We start from the raw sequence: 17,994 nt of genomic DNA on the forward strand, positions 1-17,994 counted from the left end.
TGGGAGCGTGGAACTTCTTCCCTTTGATGTTGTCCACTCAGTACTGAAATGCATTAAATAATTATGGTACTAATACCAGGATCTCTGATATTCACTTTCTGAATAATGGCTTTGCCACTGTCACACGAGGATGGGCTGCATTTCTGGTGTGTTTTAGTGCCACCCTTACCTGACAGCCTTTCTGGAAGAGGTCTGGTGTAATCCAGTCTCGAAGCATTCTGAGGATTGATGCACCCTGAGGACAAAGGGAAAGGGGAGAAGGTCATTTCACACTGCTCTGACACTGGATTTCTGATCATCTAAAAAGCAACACGTGAATTAATATTTTATAAGGCAAAAATAGATATCATCTATCTGACTAAGGAAGTGGTTTTTCTAATTCCTTCGTGGCACGGCATGCCTGCCTGTCAGAGCTTAATTCTGGATGTGAAAGTTGGTCTTTAGCTGTGATCAGATGCCCATTTCCAAGTTCAGTTGTGCCAGCGGAAGGGCTCCCGAGCCCTGCTGCTGGGGGTTACTGTCCTGCCGCTCTACTGGTTTGTGTGAGCGGGGGTCCCTGTTTCACTTTGGATAGGACAGGGATGAGGGCAGCTGGGGAACTAGTCCTGTCCAGCAGCACAGCCTGATAGAAGAAGTGACTTCTGCTGAACGCTCAACAGGTAGGGAACTCCCAAAATGCTACAAGTGTGGGGCTTTACATGTTGGGGATGCCATCTCAAGATTCAGAATGAATCCTTTGCTGAGGACTGGTGTAAGAGCTTTGGCCTCTGAAGCAGGGTAGAATTGGTATCAGAGAAGTTATTTGGGTGTCACAGTAAAAAAAATAACTAGGACCTTGAAAGAAGAAAGAAACAAAGGGAAGACAGGAGAGAGAAGTAGAAGAGTCATGTGGAACAAAGAACAGAGTGGGCACAAAATGATGAAAAACAAAAGCAGTGCAAACCCAATCTAAAATGCAAAATACGATTTTAGGATTAACATGTTTTCATTTTCCAAACTAAATCAAAGGGCAGCTGAGAGTCTAATGCTATGAATGGTTTAAAAATCCAGTTGTCCCATGAAAACAAGAATGTTATCTGAATTCTCAGTAAGTCCTGCCTCCCCTATTTATGTGTCTGAGAATAACAACTTGACTGCACGAGTCATGGCAGAGGGACTGTTTGAATAGATATGCCTCGAACTGCTTTCCAGACTATTGTTGCAGGGTCAAGGTGGTCAGCAGATGACTCTTTTCTGATTCAGTAATTTAATGTATTTGCCATGAAATATGTTAAAAAACGATTCAGTAAAATTTAGAACAGATATCCATTAGTGATAATCATAAGGCTGCTTATGATTAATGTTGATCATAAGGCCACGTGTATGCACTAGGGTACCTCAGTTCCTCAACTCTGTCTATCATCAGCCACTTCTTATCTGATATCATCTCCCATAGACCATCCCCTCCCATTTATATTAAAAGTCAGAGTAGAAATACACACTTGTGCATGCACTTGGGAACAGCAGAGATTTCTTTTTGCTTTTAATTGCAATGTATAGTTAGTCCCTAGCATCTTCTACTACTGCTTTTCAGTCTCTTCCCCCTACTCTTGTCATTCCTCTCTAGTCCATGATGGAGTGCATTTGAGAAAAACTCATCCTAATGAAATCACTGGTTATAGGAACTCCAGTGTTTTAATAACTTTCCTTTCTTTCAACTATTTGGGGAGGTTCAGGAAAGTGACCTTGATTTGAATAGCTGACCTTGTCTGATGGGGATGTGGGGGGGAGTCTTTTATCAACACCCACATAACTTCTCCTAGAGAGTTGTAGTAATTGCCAAGTATATGACAAGATTGTATGTGGCAGAAATGTGGAACATTTAATCCTAAACTTCTTTAGCTAGGAGGTTCCAAAAATGTGGGGGTCCAAGAGCAAATTTCTAGCAGAACTTATTTAACTAACTGTTTTCTGAAAAGGTAATCCATGTTTGAACTCCAAAGTCAAAAAATGTCATTGTTATTTTAATAGAATCTTTCAAACTAAGAGAGAGGATTACACTGGAAAAGAGGTGAGATGCAATTACTTTTTCAGAGCAGATTAGAAAAAATATATACATTAATTGTGTAGTCACCAGCTCTACTCTAGTACAGCTTTCCTAGGCGCATAATGCCCTACTGATCATACAGCAGTCAGAGGTTCCCTTACAGAATACACTGAAATGACTCCACAGACCCTTAGGCAATTCGTTAAGAGTTTTAGGATTGTATAAACCCTGTAATTGGTCTGGTAAAACTAACAGAGAGCATTCCAAATTATGCTTTATTTGTTTAGTGATGAATATTATCACGAGGAGCTTGTTTTTATAAGAAAAATGCAAAAGAGAACCAAAATAAAGCCAAAAAGAAACAAGTTAATTTTGTCACGCATTTATATATAAATACCAACAGTAATTTGAACTAAATCTACATGAAAGTTTTCTCATTCAAGCCAAATTATATCCCAAGCCAAATTATATCGCAAGCAGACTGTTCCCAAACAATGACCAGTCCACAAGTGTTTTTGCTTAAAAAAAGATGAGTTCATGTAGCAATTATCTAGGCACAAAGAGATGAGTAAAAGCTAGCATTTTTTTTCTCCATTGTTTTTTCAGACCGTGCAAAAGTATGTCTCTTGCTTAGCTCACCACTAAAATACATTTTGGTCCAGAGTATTTGATTTAGCTCTGTATGTTTCTTGACTTTTCTTAGTTTGATTTAAGAACAGTGTTACACATTGCAGGTTTTCACACAGTTTATGATTTGATTGTGAGGCATTGAAGATGCAATAAATACCAGTTGTATTGTTGGATAGAGGATTTAACAATTGAAAACAGAAAACTGATGGAAATGATGGATCAGGTCTAGCTAATAAATGTAATATCTACAGTTACAGACTCTAGCACAGCTAAAGCTAAAGTCAATGCAATACATACTTTATGTTTAGCTGATAATGGGAGCTTGGAGGAAAAGTAACAAGCAGGATTTAATAATAATGGATTTTGTATGTTCAGTGGAAACTTGTTATGGCATCAGATAGGAAACACTGACAGAGTCATACAAGAAACTGTCAACACAAACATGGCGTGTCAGGGTCAGAAGCAACATGGGAGATGGCTGGTTGAGGCAAGAGTGAGCAGAGTCCCAGCTCCTTCCTCACTTTGGTGGCATATGTGGGGGTGAGAGGGAAGAGGCTCAGGGGTGTTTTCTCCTGTGCTTCTTCAGACTTGTCTCTTAATGCACTGAAAAAAATAACTAGAAGCAACAGTGTCGTCAGGGCACTTGAGTCAAGGGACTCCCTGGTTAGATACTCACTTTGTTCCATGTCTAAGGGTTGTCTAAGAACAAAATGGTTTTGGCTATATCTGATATGGAGGGAGATGAGCCGGCTTCAGTCTCCTAGCCTGGATCCTGCTGACTACATCAAGTGGTGACCCTCAGCATGGCTGCTGGCGTCTCTAATGCTCAGACCTCAAAGCACTTTTCCACAAGTGCTGAGCTCCTGGCTGCTGCCCCGCATAGCTAGTACTACCAGAGGCCGTGGGCTCAGAGAGGCCTCTGTGCACCCTAGTCACAACAGCGGTTGGATGGCCAGCATCCTGGCGTCTTGCCACTCAGACAGACCCAGGGTATTCCTCCAGTCAGTTCCAGCTGGCTACTGAGAGAGCCTTTATGGGTACAGGTCCCCACCACCACTGACAGGGACAGCCCCAGGATGAGTAAAAAATTGTCAAATACCTAATGGGATGTCCTCTACCACCTCCTGGGCTACAGACTACTGTACTCCAAGTCAGTCCTGAGCTCCACAACCCTCAGTGAAATGTGGAGCTAACGTAACTCCCAGTTTAGGGCCAATGCCAGTAGAGGCTGCTGTAGCACACCTTTGCTAAGGCTTCTTCGGTGGCTGGGATACTGGGAGCAACATGAGGCAAAAAGTTACTTTCCTATTTTCACTGTTTGTTTCCCTGCCTTGCTTCCTGAAAATAGAAGTTATACTGCCCCAAAGGTGTAATGGGGAAGTGAGAGAGAGGACACATGGACATCTGCCCTTGCATCATCTGCCTTTGCATTAGATTATGAGGCTTGACATACCTGGGCTGCATCAGCACCCTGGGACATGAGGGATGTGCTTTGTATCTGGTTTAGGATAATTTTAACACCTACAACTCTAATGGCAGAAGCTGCTGATACTGTGATTTCCCTGCACCTCTGGATGCTGTGAGCAGGTTTGCATGGCACACAGTGGCTGATCAAGGCTCTGGCTGCACAGCTCCTCTCACAGTTGCTTTTGACTAAATCATCACTGACAACGGTTGGGAATGTCCCAGACAAAAGATCTGCACAGACACAGCCGAGCTCCCCCGAATTTTATCTCCTCTCCCAAGCCTCTACTTTCTTTGCATCCAAAGTCACAACAAGAGGGTATCCTACCTTACTGTAGGATATCCCGTCAAACACAGAGGTGATTTCAGCTGGAGATGACACGTCGACCACAATTGGGTGGGAAGACAGCAAAGAGTCCTCCTTCATTACAGGAAGCACATCATCAACTAAAACCTGTTCAAGCTGAGAAAGAGAAGATGTTAGAATAGAAACAAAGGCAGGACTATACAACTAACTTCACAAAATAAGTAGCTTGAGCTGCAGCTTCTCTAGGGCGAGGCAGTTGGAAATGGAATGAAATTTCACCTCCTCTAAAGAAGGACTTGCAAACTCTTACTTTACGTCTGAGAGGGGAGGGATAGATTTTTTCCTTAACTAAGATAAATTGGGGAGCAGGGAGGCAGGCAGGGGAAGCACCGAGTAGGCACTGCCTGCCTCTAAAGTCACTAGGCTCAGGGGCTAGTAGATTTTGACAATGGGCTCAACCTATGCAAAACCCGCTTCCTTCCACTGGCATATGTTATATATTTTCTAGTAGCCAGAATCTCATTACACCTGGACAGCTGGGGGAAATATGCATGCTATGCACCATCATATCTGTTTGGGAGGGGAGGAACGAGAGAGCAAGAAACCTCCCTTTATTCACACACTGTTAGAATTCCTCAGAGTATAATACATATTTAAGGCTACCCTCTTTGTCTGCAACCCCTTAAAGTGACTGGAGTTTGTTTTGCTGCACAGTTAGCACTGTGGGCCATCCACTATCACTACCTATTTTTGCGCTGTGCGGAGTAGATATTGTCTGAGTTGGAACATTTGAAATGACACTTAAAACGCTGGCAGCAGCTGAATGGGGGATCTGATATTTTCCTTGACAAATAGCCCAAGCTGTGGAGACAGGCCCAGGTTCCCAACCCTCACCAGGTCGGATAATGATCCTAGGACAAGTTCCGTGATGAGACATTACAGCCCAACTAAATAAATAAAGGGGAATCTCCATCTTCCAAAGTTAGACCTTTAAACAACCTTGCAAAATTGCTAAGGCTCTGTCCAGAATCCACGTAGGTATTATTTGCCATATTAATAACCAAACACTTGACTCACTTGTTAAAAAAGAATGACTCTTCCCTGCAGACTAAAACTTTACAAAGTTTATTTTGACTAGTTTCAGACCATGACATAGGTAGGTGGAAAAAGCTTAAACCAACTTTTTATTTATGTTGCACTGCACTATGTTCGTTTTCTATAAATATACTTTAAGACTTCATCGTCCTTGTTTAATTTTTACTCCCTTCCAAAATGCTCCCCCCAGCCCTGCCAACCCTCCACAAGACAGAAATAATTACCATTTGCCAATCTGGTTCTGCAGCATTTACTCCCAGGAACTCAAAATAACTGGCAAATCCTTCATTTAACCACAAGTCATCCCACCAGTCCATGGTCACAATATTTCCAAACCACTACAATTATAAACATTGAAAGATGCAGTGTTAGCTAAATAGTAAATGTACATTTCAGTATCTCACATCTCCACATAGAACATCCATTTGTTCACGTTTCTTCCTGTTGCCAGATGAAAATTATCGTAATTCTGGGGTTTAAATAGGAATTCAGGCCTCGCCTTGTGTTAAAACATCACTTTTATTATAAAATTACATATTACTGGGGAGATTGCTAATGATTCATGTGCCACTGAAAATATTTTTAGTTTCTTCCTCTTGATTTGATGATTTGTGCTTGTAAGGATATGTTTTCAGACAGCCTCCACAGTATATAGTTGTCCCTATTTGCTTGCCCAAAAGAGACATCTGCACATGCAAATCAGTTCCTTTAAGACATTTCAGACAGATTTTCATAAACTGGCTCATAGTCTGGACCCAAGCATCTAACTTACTGAGAAAAATTCAAAGGCAGTAGTTATGGTACTTTAAAGCTCTAACATGGAACTGGTTTAACACGGTATTTTGCAATCGAATTGTGAGCACACGTAGAAGATCCCGAGAAAGAGTTAATGACTATTTTCAAGATTAAAATGTTGCAACTGCACATTTGAAGCACCGTAAAAATGAATCGTGTCCTAAAATGTACCTGATGAACGAGCTCATGGGCTACCACAGCAGCTACTCTCTGTTTGTTAGAAGTGGCCGACTCGTTGGGATCATACAGCAGGTTTGTTTCTCTGTATGTGATCAGCCCCCAGTTCTCCATAGCACCTGTCCCGAAATCTGGAATAGCTATTTCATCTACATTGAAAGAAAGAGAACATGATTACCACTGTATCCTTTAAGCCATTTAGCTTGTCCTTTTTCTGCATATTCACAGCCTGTTTTGCTTACCATTTGTGTTTCTGGCTTGCTGCTGTGGACTGCAGTCTATAACCTGGGTTTAAGAAGCAGGGGACTGGCCTACAGCAGCTGATAGCAAGCGCCCTGGCTCTGCTGAGATTAACAGAGCTAGGATCAGTTGCACTAGCTGAGGATCTGTCCTGTGAGGTGATGCTATGCCACCTCCTGGGAGCATGTGTATCATACATTACTTAATTTTGGCTCCAGAAATTAATAGTATTGTCTGCGGATGTGCTGTAGGCAGTAAACCTCCTGAAACTGTCTATCTGTAGCATAATGAGGCATGTCATTGTTTATCACCCTGTTGTATTAAAAATATTTATTGACATGTTAACTGAAGTAAATCCCCCATGCAGTGAACAACATCTGCTTCTACTCCTGGCAATCTGTGGGTGTCACTCATTTATGGTCAGTAATCAATACAGGTTTAAATGAGAATTGCGGACTCAATCAGACTGGCGTTTTCTTCTGCAAATAATGACCACAGCCTTTCTATGTGTGTTAGTGAAAAAGTACAGATGGATTTAAAACTGAATAGAACAAACAAGTCTCACTCTACCCTAGGAGAAGATAGGAATTATTTATTTTAATTTAAACAACTTGATTACAGAATCAGAGCTGATAGTACGGCAAGGGCTTCACTGACAGTCAAAATGAGGATCACAAGAATTGCAATGCCAGAAGCCATAAATCAATGTGAAATACAATATTTAAATAAACCATTATGCAGAAACATATTTGATTCATCAGGTTTGATCTAGGTGACTTCTAATAAAGAGGGAACAACATAGTAAGTCAAGATTTGTGATCCAACAAATAGACATTCTGAGAAAAACAGTATAAAATCTACAAGAGCATCTACCCTCTGATACTGCTGACCTGGGGTTACCAGTCCACCCTATAGTGCAGACAGGCCCCTATCCTTACCTGGACATGGCAAAATCATGAGGCTTTTATGGAAATGAAAGTTTGAATATGAAGCATAGGTGAGATATAATCCCAATTATTAGTGGGGATGAGTGTGCAAAAGAACAACATACCGTACTGGTTTCCCTAATTCAATTGAAATGCAAACAGATATTTACAGTAAACCCAGATGATGTTTTGAAAGGAGGAGCTAAAAATCTGTTGTTAAAGTAATACAGGTTAGCCTGATAGATACATGTATGAATAGCCAATAAAAGCTTTGCATAGCATTGTTAATCATCTTCAAAGTTCTGGGTTTTTTTTCCCCATTACATTGCCTTAACTTGTTTGTAGTTTTTCCATGCTTTTTAGTTCATGAACCTAACTGAATTACCTCTTTGGAGGTCTTAGGAGGGGGCATTTCAAAAACTCCCAACTTTATTAGTTCAAACTCTGCAAATCAGATCTAGAGTCCAGATAGCCCAAGCTAAAGGATGTCCAACTGCATTACTTTTTCTTTGCTTATTTTGTAACCATGGGCAAAATTTGATAGCATGCCACTCTTGTTTAGCTCTGGGTCTTTATTTAGCCCAGCAGAAGAAACTACAAATTATATGCTGGACCACATTCATCTTTCTAAGACCTGGATACACACCCACTTTGCACTGAAGTTAATAAATAGTATGAGTATACTCTCTGGCAGTTTACATCTTCACTTATCTCACTGCTGACTTTTGTCCAGAAGTTCCCATGGAAGTGGTACATGTTTTTCTCAAACTTGTTCTGGCTCTATTTTAGCTCATGATGTTCCTTTGCTGATGACACCAATGCTTCCCCTGATTTTCCTCAAGACACTTTAAAATAACCATGCCAGGACCAGTGCTTCGGAAGAACTGGTAACTAACTGTTACTGAGACCAACCCTCTCTCATGACATTTAAGAACATCTTGAACTACATGGGTACAGTTTTTAAACATCCTGACATAATATCAGCAGTTAGCAACCAAATGCTTTCATGCTCTGTTTTCCACCAAAGCACAGAGACCTGTAGGAGAAACATAACCATGACAGTGAATTAACAAAATGAAAAACATAAGTATTAATAATCACCTAGTTTTGGAAGAGAATAGCTCAAATTAAAGTACTCTTCAAAGAAGTCAAATACAATTTTTGTTACATTTGCTGCATATCCTGCCGTGTGTATTTGCAGTGGCTGGGCGTAAACTCTCAGCTGTAAAATACAGAGACAATTAGAACAGTCTTCAGTTAAAAGAAATTAGAACGCAGCAAGCATTGAGAAGTCATTTAACATACATACTTACAACACTGCAGGTTTTCTCTAAAAGACTGGCCTGAACACTGAATTCTGTTCCCTAACACATTTATTCAATGAAGCTTTTCAAATGTTGTGCATAAGAAAGACCAAGTCAGCATAATCTGTGCACACTTTCCACAATATGTCTAAATTGTAAAAGAGGCAAGAACCATGTCCAGAAGCTTGCAGTGGTCAAGCTTGGAGCAGGGCCTGGGTGCATACTAGTCCCTCCTTCCCCAAGGCTTGGTTATGTCAAGAAGGAAGCCTAGGCAAGCACAACCAAAGGGAATCCACTTGTTCTGAGCAGTTCATTGATCTGGACTGATCCCATCAGACCAATCTTTAGGAGCACATCTGTCCTGAAATGTGTCTGAAGCCCATAGCACCTTGTTTTCTTCAATTTCTTCCTACCTTTCCTACCTAGAATCATAATTTCCTCTTGTCCTTGTAGTTTGAAGATCTCAGACCCTGTGAAGATAGTGCCTTTACCAGATATGTAACTCTTCCTGGATCTGCTGGCCCATGCAGGCTGAGTGGCTGTTTGCCCAGGACACACAGCTATGGTGTCTGCTGGGCTGCTGCGCCTCTGGAAATCCCAGGCAAAAATCAGCTGTCTCTCTTCCCACCAGGCAGGTCCAGGAAAACTGGCACATCTGGTAGCCCTGTGTGCAATAAGTGATAATTTCTGTGCTCCTTTTGCATATCTGTGCATGCTTTTTTTCCTGAACACAAAAAACGGTGTGCTGAGTGCTGACCTTTCCATCCCTGAGACTTGGTGCATGGGACTGCTTCGGCTATTACTGTCAAGCAATATTACCTCAAGTCCTGGAGGACTAGAGGCACCCATAACCATGATGAGGAAGCCTACAGCTTGAAAAAGCTTTTTGGGATGTTATCTCCACATTTTGAAGACAAAATTTGACTTCAGAATTTATGAGGTCTTTTGGGGATCTTTCCCGCAATCTCTTTGTCCCAAAGCTCACACAGATCTCTGGCCCAGAGCAGAGTGTGCTGGTTTGGGCTGGGATGGAGTTAATTTTCTTCACAGTAGCTAGTATGAGGCTCTGTTTGGGATTTGTGCTGGAAACAGCATTGATAATTCAGGGATGTTTTCGTTACTGCTGAGCAGTGCTTACACAGAGTCAAGGTCTTTTCTGCTTCTCACCCCACCCCACCAGCAAGTAGGCTGGGGGTGCACAAGAAGCTGGGAGGGGACACGGCTGGGGAAGCTGGCCCCACCTGACGCAAAGGAGACTACCTGACCAAAGAGATATTCCATACCATATGACATCATGCTCAGCATATATAGCTGGGGAAAGAAGAAGGAAGGGGGGGATGTTCGGAGTGATGGCGTTTGTCTTCCCAAGTAAGCGTTACACATGATGCAGCCCGGCTTTCCTGGGGATGGCTGAACACCTGCCTGCTGATGGGAGGTAGTGAATGAATTCCTTGTTTTGCTTTGCTTGCGTGCGCAGCTTTTGCTTTCCCTATTAAACTGTCTTGATCTCAACCCACGAGTTTTCTCACTTTTACCCTTCTGATTCTCTCCCCCATCCCTCTGAGGGGGAGTGAGTGAGTGCCTGTATGGTGCTTAGTGGCCGGCTGAGGTTAAACCACCACGACGCAGAGAAATAGTGCTGCAGTGTCCACTATCAGGAGCTGTAGGCTGTTCTCTTCACTGTCCTCCAAAATCTCTAATGTGGAAAGTAAGAGATCTTCATACAGAGTGACGTTTCTGGCTTTGGGAAAACCAACCCATCTCATTTTGCAGGCTCTGCATCCCTTATGAATGGGCCATATTCTTCTGCTGCGTTGGCGTGGCTTGTTTACTCCCCAGTCCTGCATTCAGCCAGGAATTTAGGGTCCAAACTGAGCAAAGGAGCTGGCCTGTTCTAGAGCCCTCTTGGAGCCTGCCAACACATTGATTTCAATACCATGAAATTACACTTCCTCCAATGAGAGGGGAGGATGGGAAAGCGGTCAGAAATAAAGCTGGAATGAAAAAACAAAACCAAAAAAAGCTTATGAAATTCAATTGGGAATCCATTCCAGCCAGGGGATTTCCCTCAGGGTCAGTTTGCAATTACAATCTGCAATTTCCACTTCAGTAAGCTCTTTACCCAATTTAGCAGTCTTCGGTCCCCTAGCTGATCCATATTAATGGTTTCCAAAACCTTCAGCACGCACTAGAACTGACTTTGGATTTCAATTGTATAATCTCCTCTGTGATTTTCCAAACCAGACACTTGGTACCTGACAGGTGATCAGCTCAGGAACATCATTTCCAGCTGCAAGCACATTTCCCACCGTTGATTCCATTAGGGCAACAGTTTTCAGAGCAAACGGCAGTTTTAAAATAATTTACTGTGTCATGTGAGCTGTATGCTGTTGCTGTTGTTTATGAATGCAATATATGGATCACATGGATACTTTCTGTTGGATGAAGGATTTACTGCCAGCAATTTATACAGCAAACTATGGAATGTTCTATATATATATATTTGTATTTATACATATAAAGCGCCTATCACCATATTGATAAACATTCTTTGGAACCACTCTGATGGCAGAGGTAAGAACAGGAGTCAGCCTGTTCTGGAGCGTGGCATGGACAAGTAAAGAATGTTAAATTTTGCATCTAGAAAATAAAGAGTTCTACGTACGTCTTCAGCACTTTTTTTTTTCTACAGCACTATGTTCTACAAAAAGCTGTACAAATTCTGATTCTTAAAATAACTAAACTCTAGAGAATATCTATCAAGGCCAAATAACCAAAGTCCTGTCCCTGATAATGAATGGAGCAGCGTGCAGAAGAGCATCTGGTTAAAAAAGTTGTGTGGTTGGGTGGCCTAAAACGTTCTCCTGTTTTGCAAATTACTCAGCCAAACAGCAAGGATGTAAGAATATTGCATCGCTATCTCAAACCAGGCTCCATTTGCTTGGCTAAGTGTAATTTAGCCTTAGTTATTTGTCAAGAAATAATATAAGCGTACAGCATGATGCTAGTGAGCACATAAAGGAGGGAGACCTCAGCACAGTGCTGTGCCAGGAAGTCTTTGCTAAGAACTGGATCAGCACTTTGGAGATTTATACAAGGCAGATTTTCACATCAGTGGACAGCCTTAAGTAGGGAAGGATTTGCCGAGCTTTTTCAGATAGAGAAACTCAGGAAGAGCTTACTTGCTAGGGGAACAGTCGTCTGGCTGGGGCTTTGCTCTAGATTCCCTGTCGATTGGTGTCACTGCCTCCAGAAGAGGAGGAAAGCACTGCCAGCTCGGCTGAACTGCAAGACCATGTGTTACACCCCTAAGGGGAGAGGAAGGGGAAGCAGCAACAGCATACAGCTCTGGGGTCATCCTCTGTCTCAGATGTAAAAAGGATGTAAACCAGTAAATAATTAACAGTGGGTTGAGCATCCCAGACTAGGTTTAGGCTAAATGAGGAGTTTATGTTGACGGGCAAATTGTATTTGGGCTTTCAGGTTGTGATTCAGCGTAATGTCTTGTGATCTCCTTACGCCTGATCAGCTGCACCTTTGAATCTAAGTGAGAATTGGATTGGACTGTCTGTTGCATCTACATAAACAAGATATTTTAATTTTATGGATTCAGATTCAGACATACTCACTTCTTTAGGGCACTTACCAAATATCCAGCTACTTAGGCAGGCACTATCATCTCTATACTTATTTGTAAAGAACTTACACTGGGCAGTTGCCTTTAGCCACTGTTGTAAAATAAAAAATATTAGAGCCAATACATAATGGCACAGAGCATTGTAGTCCTATGTCTCCATGACTGTAAATAGGAAGACATCAAGTGCATAGATTCACACCTTTTAACCCACAGAAAACTGTAAAGTATTTGTATCCATGGCCTGTGAATCTTTTGTACTCCTGGACTTGTACGTTCCCTTAGACTCTGGGCTTCAAGTCAGGGGTGAGGTTGAAGAAATAGTGCTTCTTCCTCACCCCTGTGCCTGTATGGGAGGTACTGAATGGGATCTCACCAAGATGGGAGACAGGGAAGGACTGCAAAACACTGTATGTAGTCAAGGTCAGAGGGACCACTGTGAACGCCTAATCTGATAAAATTAGGCTGCATAAAAAAGGCTATAGGAAAGGGAAAAATATGTTCCTGTTTGTCTTATAAAAAGAGATTATTAATTTTTTGTAAATGCAAATCACAATACATCTGTCATCTGAACCATGTTCAGGCTGCAACAGGACTTACAGGTTTTCCACTAGCGGACATTCTCTCTACCCAGTGGAACTGGTGCACCGCAAAGCATACCAAGTAAGTGCTCATGGGAACTGACTTCTTAAAAGTTGTCCGAGTCCAGCCATTGCCCAGATTTTCAGTGTGCTGCAAAAATGGAAAAATAATTAATTTGATTTTTGGAATTGCAAACACATGCAGAGGAGGGTACAATATTTCTACGAAGGCTGCAACTACATAGGAGTGATAAATCACCTCTCCAGGTTCACCTCTTCTAGAATCCCATTGCTGATGGCAGGAGAACAGACAAAATGTTTTTTCTGCAATACTGCAATACACAAAATGGGACTTTGCTTTTCTGCACTGAATAAGTTTACCTGGTTCCAGTTTTGCATCAAGGATTTGAAATCATTCACACGCACAGGAATTTTGCCAACAGGAGTTTTCCAGTGTATGCTAGTGTGTTTTGTTCTTGAAATAGTTGCATAAAATAACATCACTTTGGACAGATCAGGGAAGAGACTGGATTCTCTCCTCTCTCAAATACATGCATCATGTAGGGGTCAGGGATTGCAGAGATGCTACTTAGGATAAAGACCAGTCTAATGAATCTATCCTGAACTCATTCAGATACAAATTAGCACTGCTAATTGGTGGGTTGTTTAAAGGTTTAGTACTGATCATAGTTTTTATTTTGTAAACCAATTAAAAACCATTCCAGATTTTCCCAAATGTCCTTAAGTCTCAGCTGAACTATATGACCAAACCTGCAACCTGTTGTATGTGATTCATCCTCTAAATATGTATTTCTCCTATTCATTATCTGCTATTGCCTGTCTGATAATTTTTTATGCTTCTGACTGTATGACTAACTTAAATAAGACAAAAGCAAACAGCATATAAAAGTCACTAACCTTCTACTAGAGCTACAATACTTCATGAGATTTTTTTGTTATAAATACAATATAAATAAAGCACAGATAGTGAATGTTACAGGTAATATGATTCCATGAGCAAAAAAACCTTTTCACAGATATATTCACAAGCCCCTTTTCACAGAGATATTAGCAATCTACTTTTCCATTATTTGACTCATTTTGACTCTATTTTGATATCTTTTGTTCTTTCAACAAAGTCAGAACTTCAGTGAAAAAAACCTAAAAAAAAATTTACTGCAGTGAAAAATGCAAATGAAATGTACAAGTTTCCGATTTTGCTGAGCTGATTTTGCCATGTCGATTATAAAGCTCCACACCACCAAACCTACTACAGGACATGTGACACACAACATGCCTTGCATTTACAAACTATTACATTTCCATCTGTTGGAAAGATTTCCCAAATATCTTTCACTACTAAGAACAGAGTTACTGACCTTGTGAGCACACCAGATGAAAAAATGCCCTGCTATCATCCCTTAGTCAAAGCTGAGTATGAACCCAGCATAATCTACATTTCCCTGCCTGTACTTGGATTTTAGCAAATTAATTATCAAGCGGTAGCTAGCCCTTTGAAAGCTTATTTTGGTATGTCTGTACTAGAGGCAAGGTCCATGTGTAAAGGTGTAAAGTAAATCTCAAAACCCACTAAATCTTGATAGCATCTAGTCTCATCCCTTTACCTTCCTTGCTGGTACAGTCCCTTATCTGAGGTCTGTGAGGAAAGGTACAGCAAACACTCTCCTTTCATGTGTTGTTCATCAAAGTGCCTGGTGTTCTTTTAGGTGTCATCGAAATATTTTTAATAACAATAGGTCAGAGCTTTAAATTTGGAAAGGATCTGGGAGGCAGCTGTATCAGATTGATAATAGTTCTCTCAGCTCCATTGCTAGGGGATAGTTAAGGTTTGAGGGACTCTAAATAAAACAGCACACAGTAAAGCAGACCTTTGTTTTCTGGGTGGGGGATTGATTGGGAAGATGCAAATGTCAACAGCCTGGAGGCTGGAAGCTCTTTTTTTTTTTCTTTTTTTTTTTAAATCTTGGCACTTTATCTCCCACTTCAGAACATACTCATTAGAAATTATACATTGGACTACACATTCAGTTAAACTATTCATAAGAAACTCTCTCAGCTGAAAGCCATTCAACCTACTTCCAGAGGACCCAGAGCTAGATAATTGATGCCATTGAATTTCGTACAAAACTTGGAATTTGACCCACCAGGTCCAGAAATAGATTATTTAGGAAATTACAGTCATGGTGAATTGACAAGTGTCCACACCCATGAACTGACAGGTGGGATTTCAGATCCTGTATTATTAAAAATAATAATCCTAGACTTTCTTGCTAGCAGATCCTTTGTCATTAGATTGTGATCAGCAGACCCTTGCTTTGGAACGTTATGTAGTTTCAGTGATTATTTTAGACTTCCCATCTGGGAAGCAGCTGTCTTCCAGAGTATTCTTTCTCAGAGTCCACCTGGTTGTCTGAAGAACCTGCCATTACCAATTTCTAGTTAGTAGGGGATGCTCATCTAGAATATCTGAATAGAGGGCTAGCTAGCTAAAGACAGAAGAGACGTTTCATTTCTGCTTTGGATTTGGCTCTGTATAGCCATGTTGTGTGCTGGTGGACCACTGGGAGTCCTAACCAACCAACCAGTCCTGTTTTATGGAATACTTATTAACCATTAGCTTTACAGTCTCTGGGTCGTAGAGTCTGTGAATGCACAAGGACCTTGCGATCCATGCTACCTTTCCAGTGGCTTTACAGAACCATTCCACTTAGGCAGCAGAGCTGAGAAATACATACCTGTTCCGGCATGTTTGAAAGTGCTTGGTACGCATCTTGATGGATGATAGATATGTTGTAAGTTGCCTTTTTGTTGGGCTCGTCAAAGCAAGGAAATGATTTCCGTGCATCTGTTGGCTCATGATCAGTAGCTGCAATGCTCCTTAAACAAACAATACATTGGCAAGCCTTCATTATGTATTTTTAAAATCTTATCTGCAATTTCTAAGCATAATTTTTAAGCAATTTTTCAAACTAAAGTCAAGTACAAATATTTATGTGTACTTGTCCATTTATAAAAGTAGGTGACATCAGAAATGCACAAGCTGACATTGTATAGGCATGCGTAATATGTATACCTCAAAGTCTGTCATCAACATCCTCTAGGTTTCAGAGCAAAAGTTAAAGCCAATTGCTTCTCATCAAATATTTTTAGGAGCCAGGCAATAAGATATGAATGATCCCTCACGGATGGTAAAAATTTTACTCACCTTCCTGATGAGCTTTCCCATTAATTTTTGTGTCTAAAATAAACTACCGATGGTATTATCTGAAACGAAATTAAGGTCCTGGTATAGGGATGTTTACTTAAGTCACTCCATGTGTTGTTTACCCACTAGAGCATATCTTGACTTTGGAGTCTTGAACATCTCCTGAGAAGACACCTTGGAATTGTGTAAGTGCCCCTAAAATCTCATCCTGTTTATGTGTTTCTTTTTCTGCAGTTACCACGTACAGTTTTCTGCTGGCGCTGTTACGCTCCCCTGACTCCATTAATGAAACTGCTGGAGAAAGCATGGAAAATTCAGGTGAACATCCTAGTACATAACTGATGCTATGCTAGCCATGTTGGGGGGTCTAGAAAGTCATCTCAGCTATGCAAAAACAACTGGAGGAGCTGGACAATAGGAGTCACATAAAAAAATATGGTGAAGGTTGTGAACGTTCATATCGTGTGCTTGCTTCTCACAGTGACATTGGGCTCCCCCATTAAGGAACCATACAGTGGCAGAGCATATTCTCCAGTGATTGATGGTGAAAGGGATCACAGATGCTTCTTCAATTAATCTGGAATGTTGAGCATTTTCTGACAGCACTTCTACAGCTGCTCCAACTATATTAAGGTAGTTTTTCTTTCCAAAAAGTAATTAAAAGTTTACATCATAAATTACGGATCTGCAGCAATGCTACAAGCTCACTTGACAACCACTTTTTCAGTATTTCTGTTGCCCTTGGCATTTCCCTGTGACTGTTAAATACTAAACTGGTCATTAGGAACCTGTAGCAGCAAGGGTCCTTTACAAGCCTGATGGAGGTAATACATCTGGGTTCTTACCAGTCATGTTCATTGGAATAGTAACTCAAAAGTTCATGGGTAGAAAGCACAATGAACATTCACCTTAACATAACTTCAGGCTCAATAGAGTTTCTTTTGCTTGGTAAATTGTTTGATGTCACACACTACTTTTTGAAGGATCTGAAAGCTTTTTCACAATTAAGTTAACTTCAAGTCCCCGGGGCAATACTTCACAGCTATTGCTTAAAAAATTGGCTATATATTTTGACATATTTATATCTTGTTCTTACAGACTGATAACACTGTGATATCTCTGTTGATTTATAAGGTGATAATCCATCTATCCTCATATATTTGTGCAGGCAGACAGACATCAGCAGTGCAAAACTTTAGCACTACCATTTCTATGGGGTAGATGATGAGAACTCCAGGCTATGGCATGCATAGAAGTGGCACTAGAAACATGAAATGTAATTTCCTTTCAAATAGTATAATGTAGTTTTTAGATAAGTTTTTGTTCACTGTTTGGTGGCTTCTGTCCTTCTACTTGCTGTTGATGTCCAGACTTTTAAATGTGAACTAGAGGTGATAGTTGTAAATATCATAGTAATAAGAAGTGAAGATCTGGCTGAGACTGTATCCAGCTGTTGTTCCCAAAATAAAACAGTGCTGCATTTAGAGCCATGATGAATTTCCCCTTTTTTTGTTTCCCCAAAGCACATGGGGTTAGTGCAAACACCCCTCCCCTTGAGTTAATTAAAGCATTTTTCTCCTAGTCTTTCC

At 40.9% G+C, this 17,994-nt stretch overlaps 1 protein-coding gene across 1 annotated transcript in view; it reads right to left on the bottom strand.

Annotated features, from left to right (window-relative positions):
* The window catches only part of ENPEP (glutamyl aminopeptidase (aminopeptidase A)), a 36,566-nt gene that overhangs the window by 14,598 nt on the left and 3,974 nt on the right, over positions 1-17,994 (bottom strand). Inside the window, exons 2-8 of the mRNA XM_009574508.1 lie at positions 15,936-16,077; positions 13,199-13,330; positions 8,762-8,882; positions 6,489-6,643; positions 5,747-5,860; positions 4,449-4,583; positions 170-235 (exon numbers count right to left, since the gene is read on the bottom strand). Of these exons, the coding sequence (XP_009572803.1) occupies positions 170-235; positions 4,449-4,583; positions 5,747-5,860; positions 6,489-6,643; positions 8,762-8,882; positions 13,199-13,330; positions 15,936-16,077 (865 nt within the window). The remainder of the gene's footprint in view (positions 1-169; positions 236-4,448; positions 4,584-5,746; positions 5,861-6,488; positions 6,644-8,761; positions 8,883-13,198; positions 13,331-15,935; positions 16,078-17,994) is intronic.

The sequence above is a fragment of the Fulmarus glacialis genome, unplaced genomic scaffold (assembly GCF_000690835.1).
Source record: "Fulmarus glacialis isolate BGI_N327 unplaced genomic scaffold, ASM69083v1 scaffold39353, whole genome shotgun sequence".
In the NCBI taxonomy this organism is placed as follows: Eukaryota; Metazoa; Chordata; class Aves; order Procellariiformes; family Procellariidae; genus Fulmarus; species Fulmarus glacialis.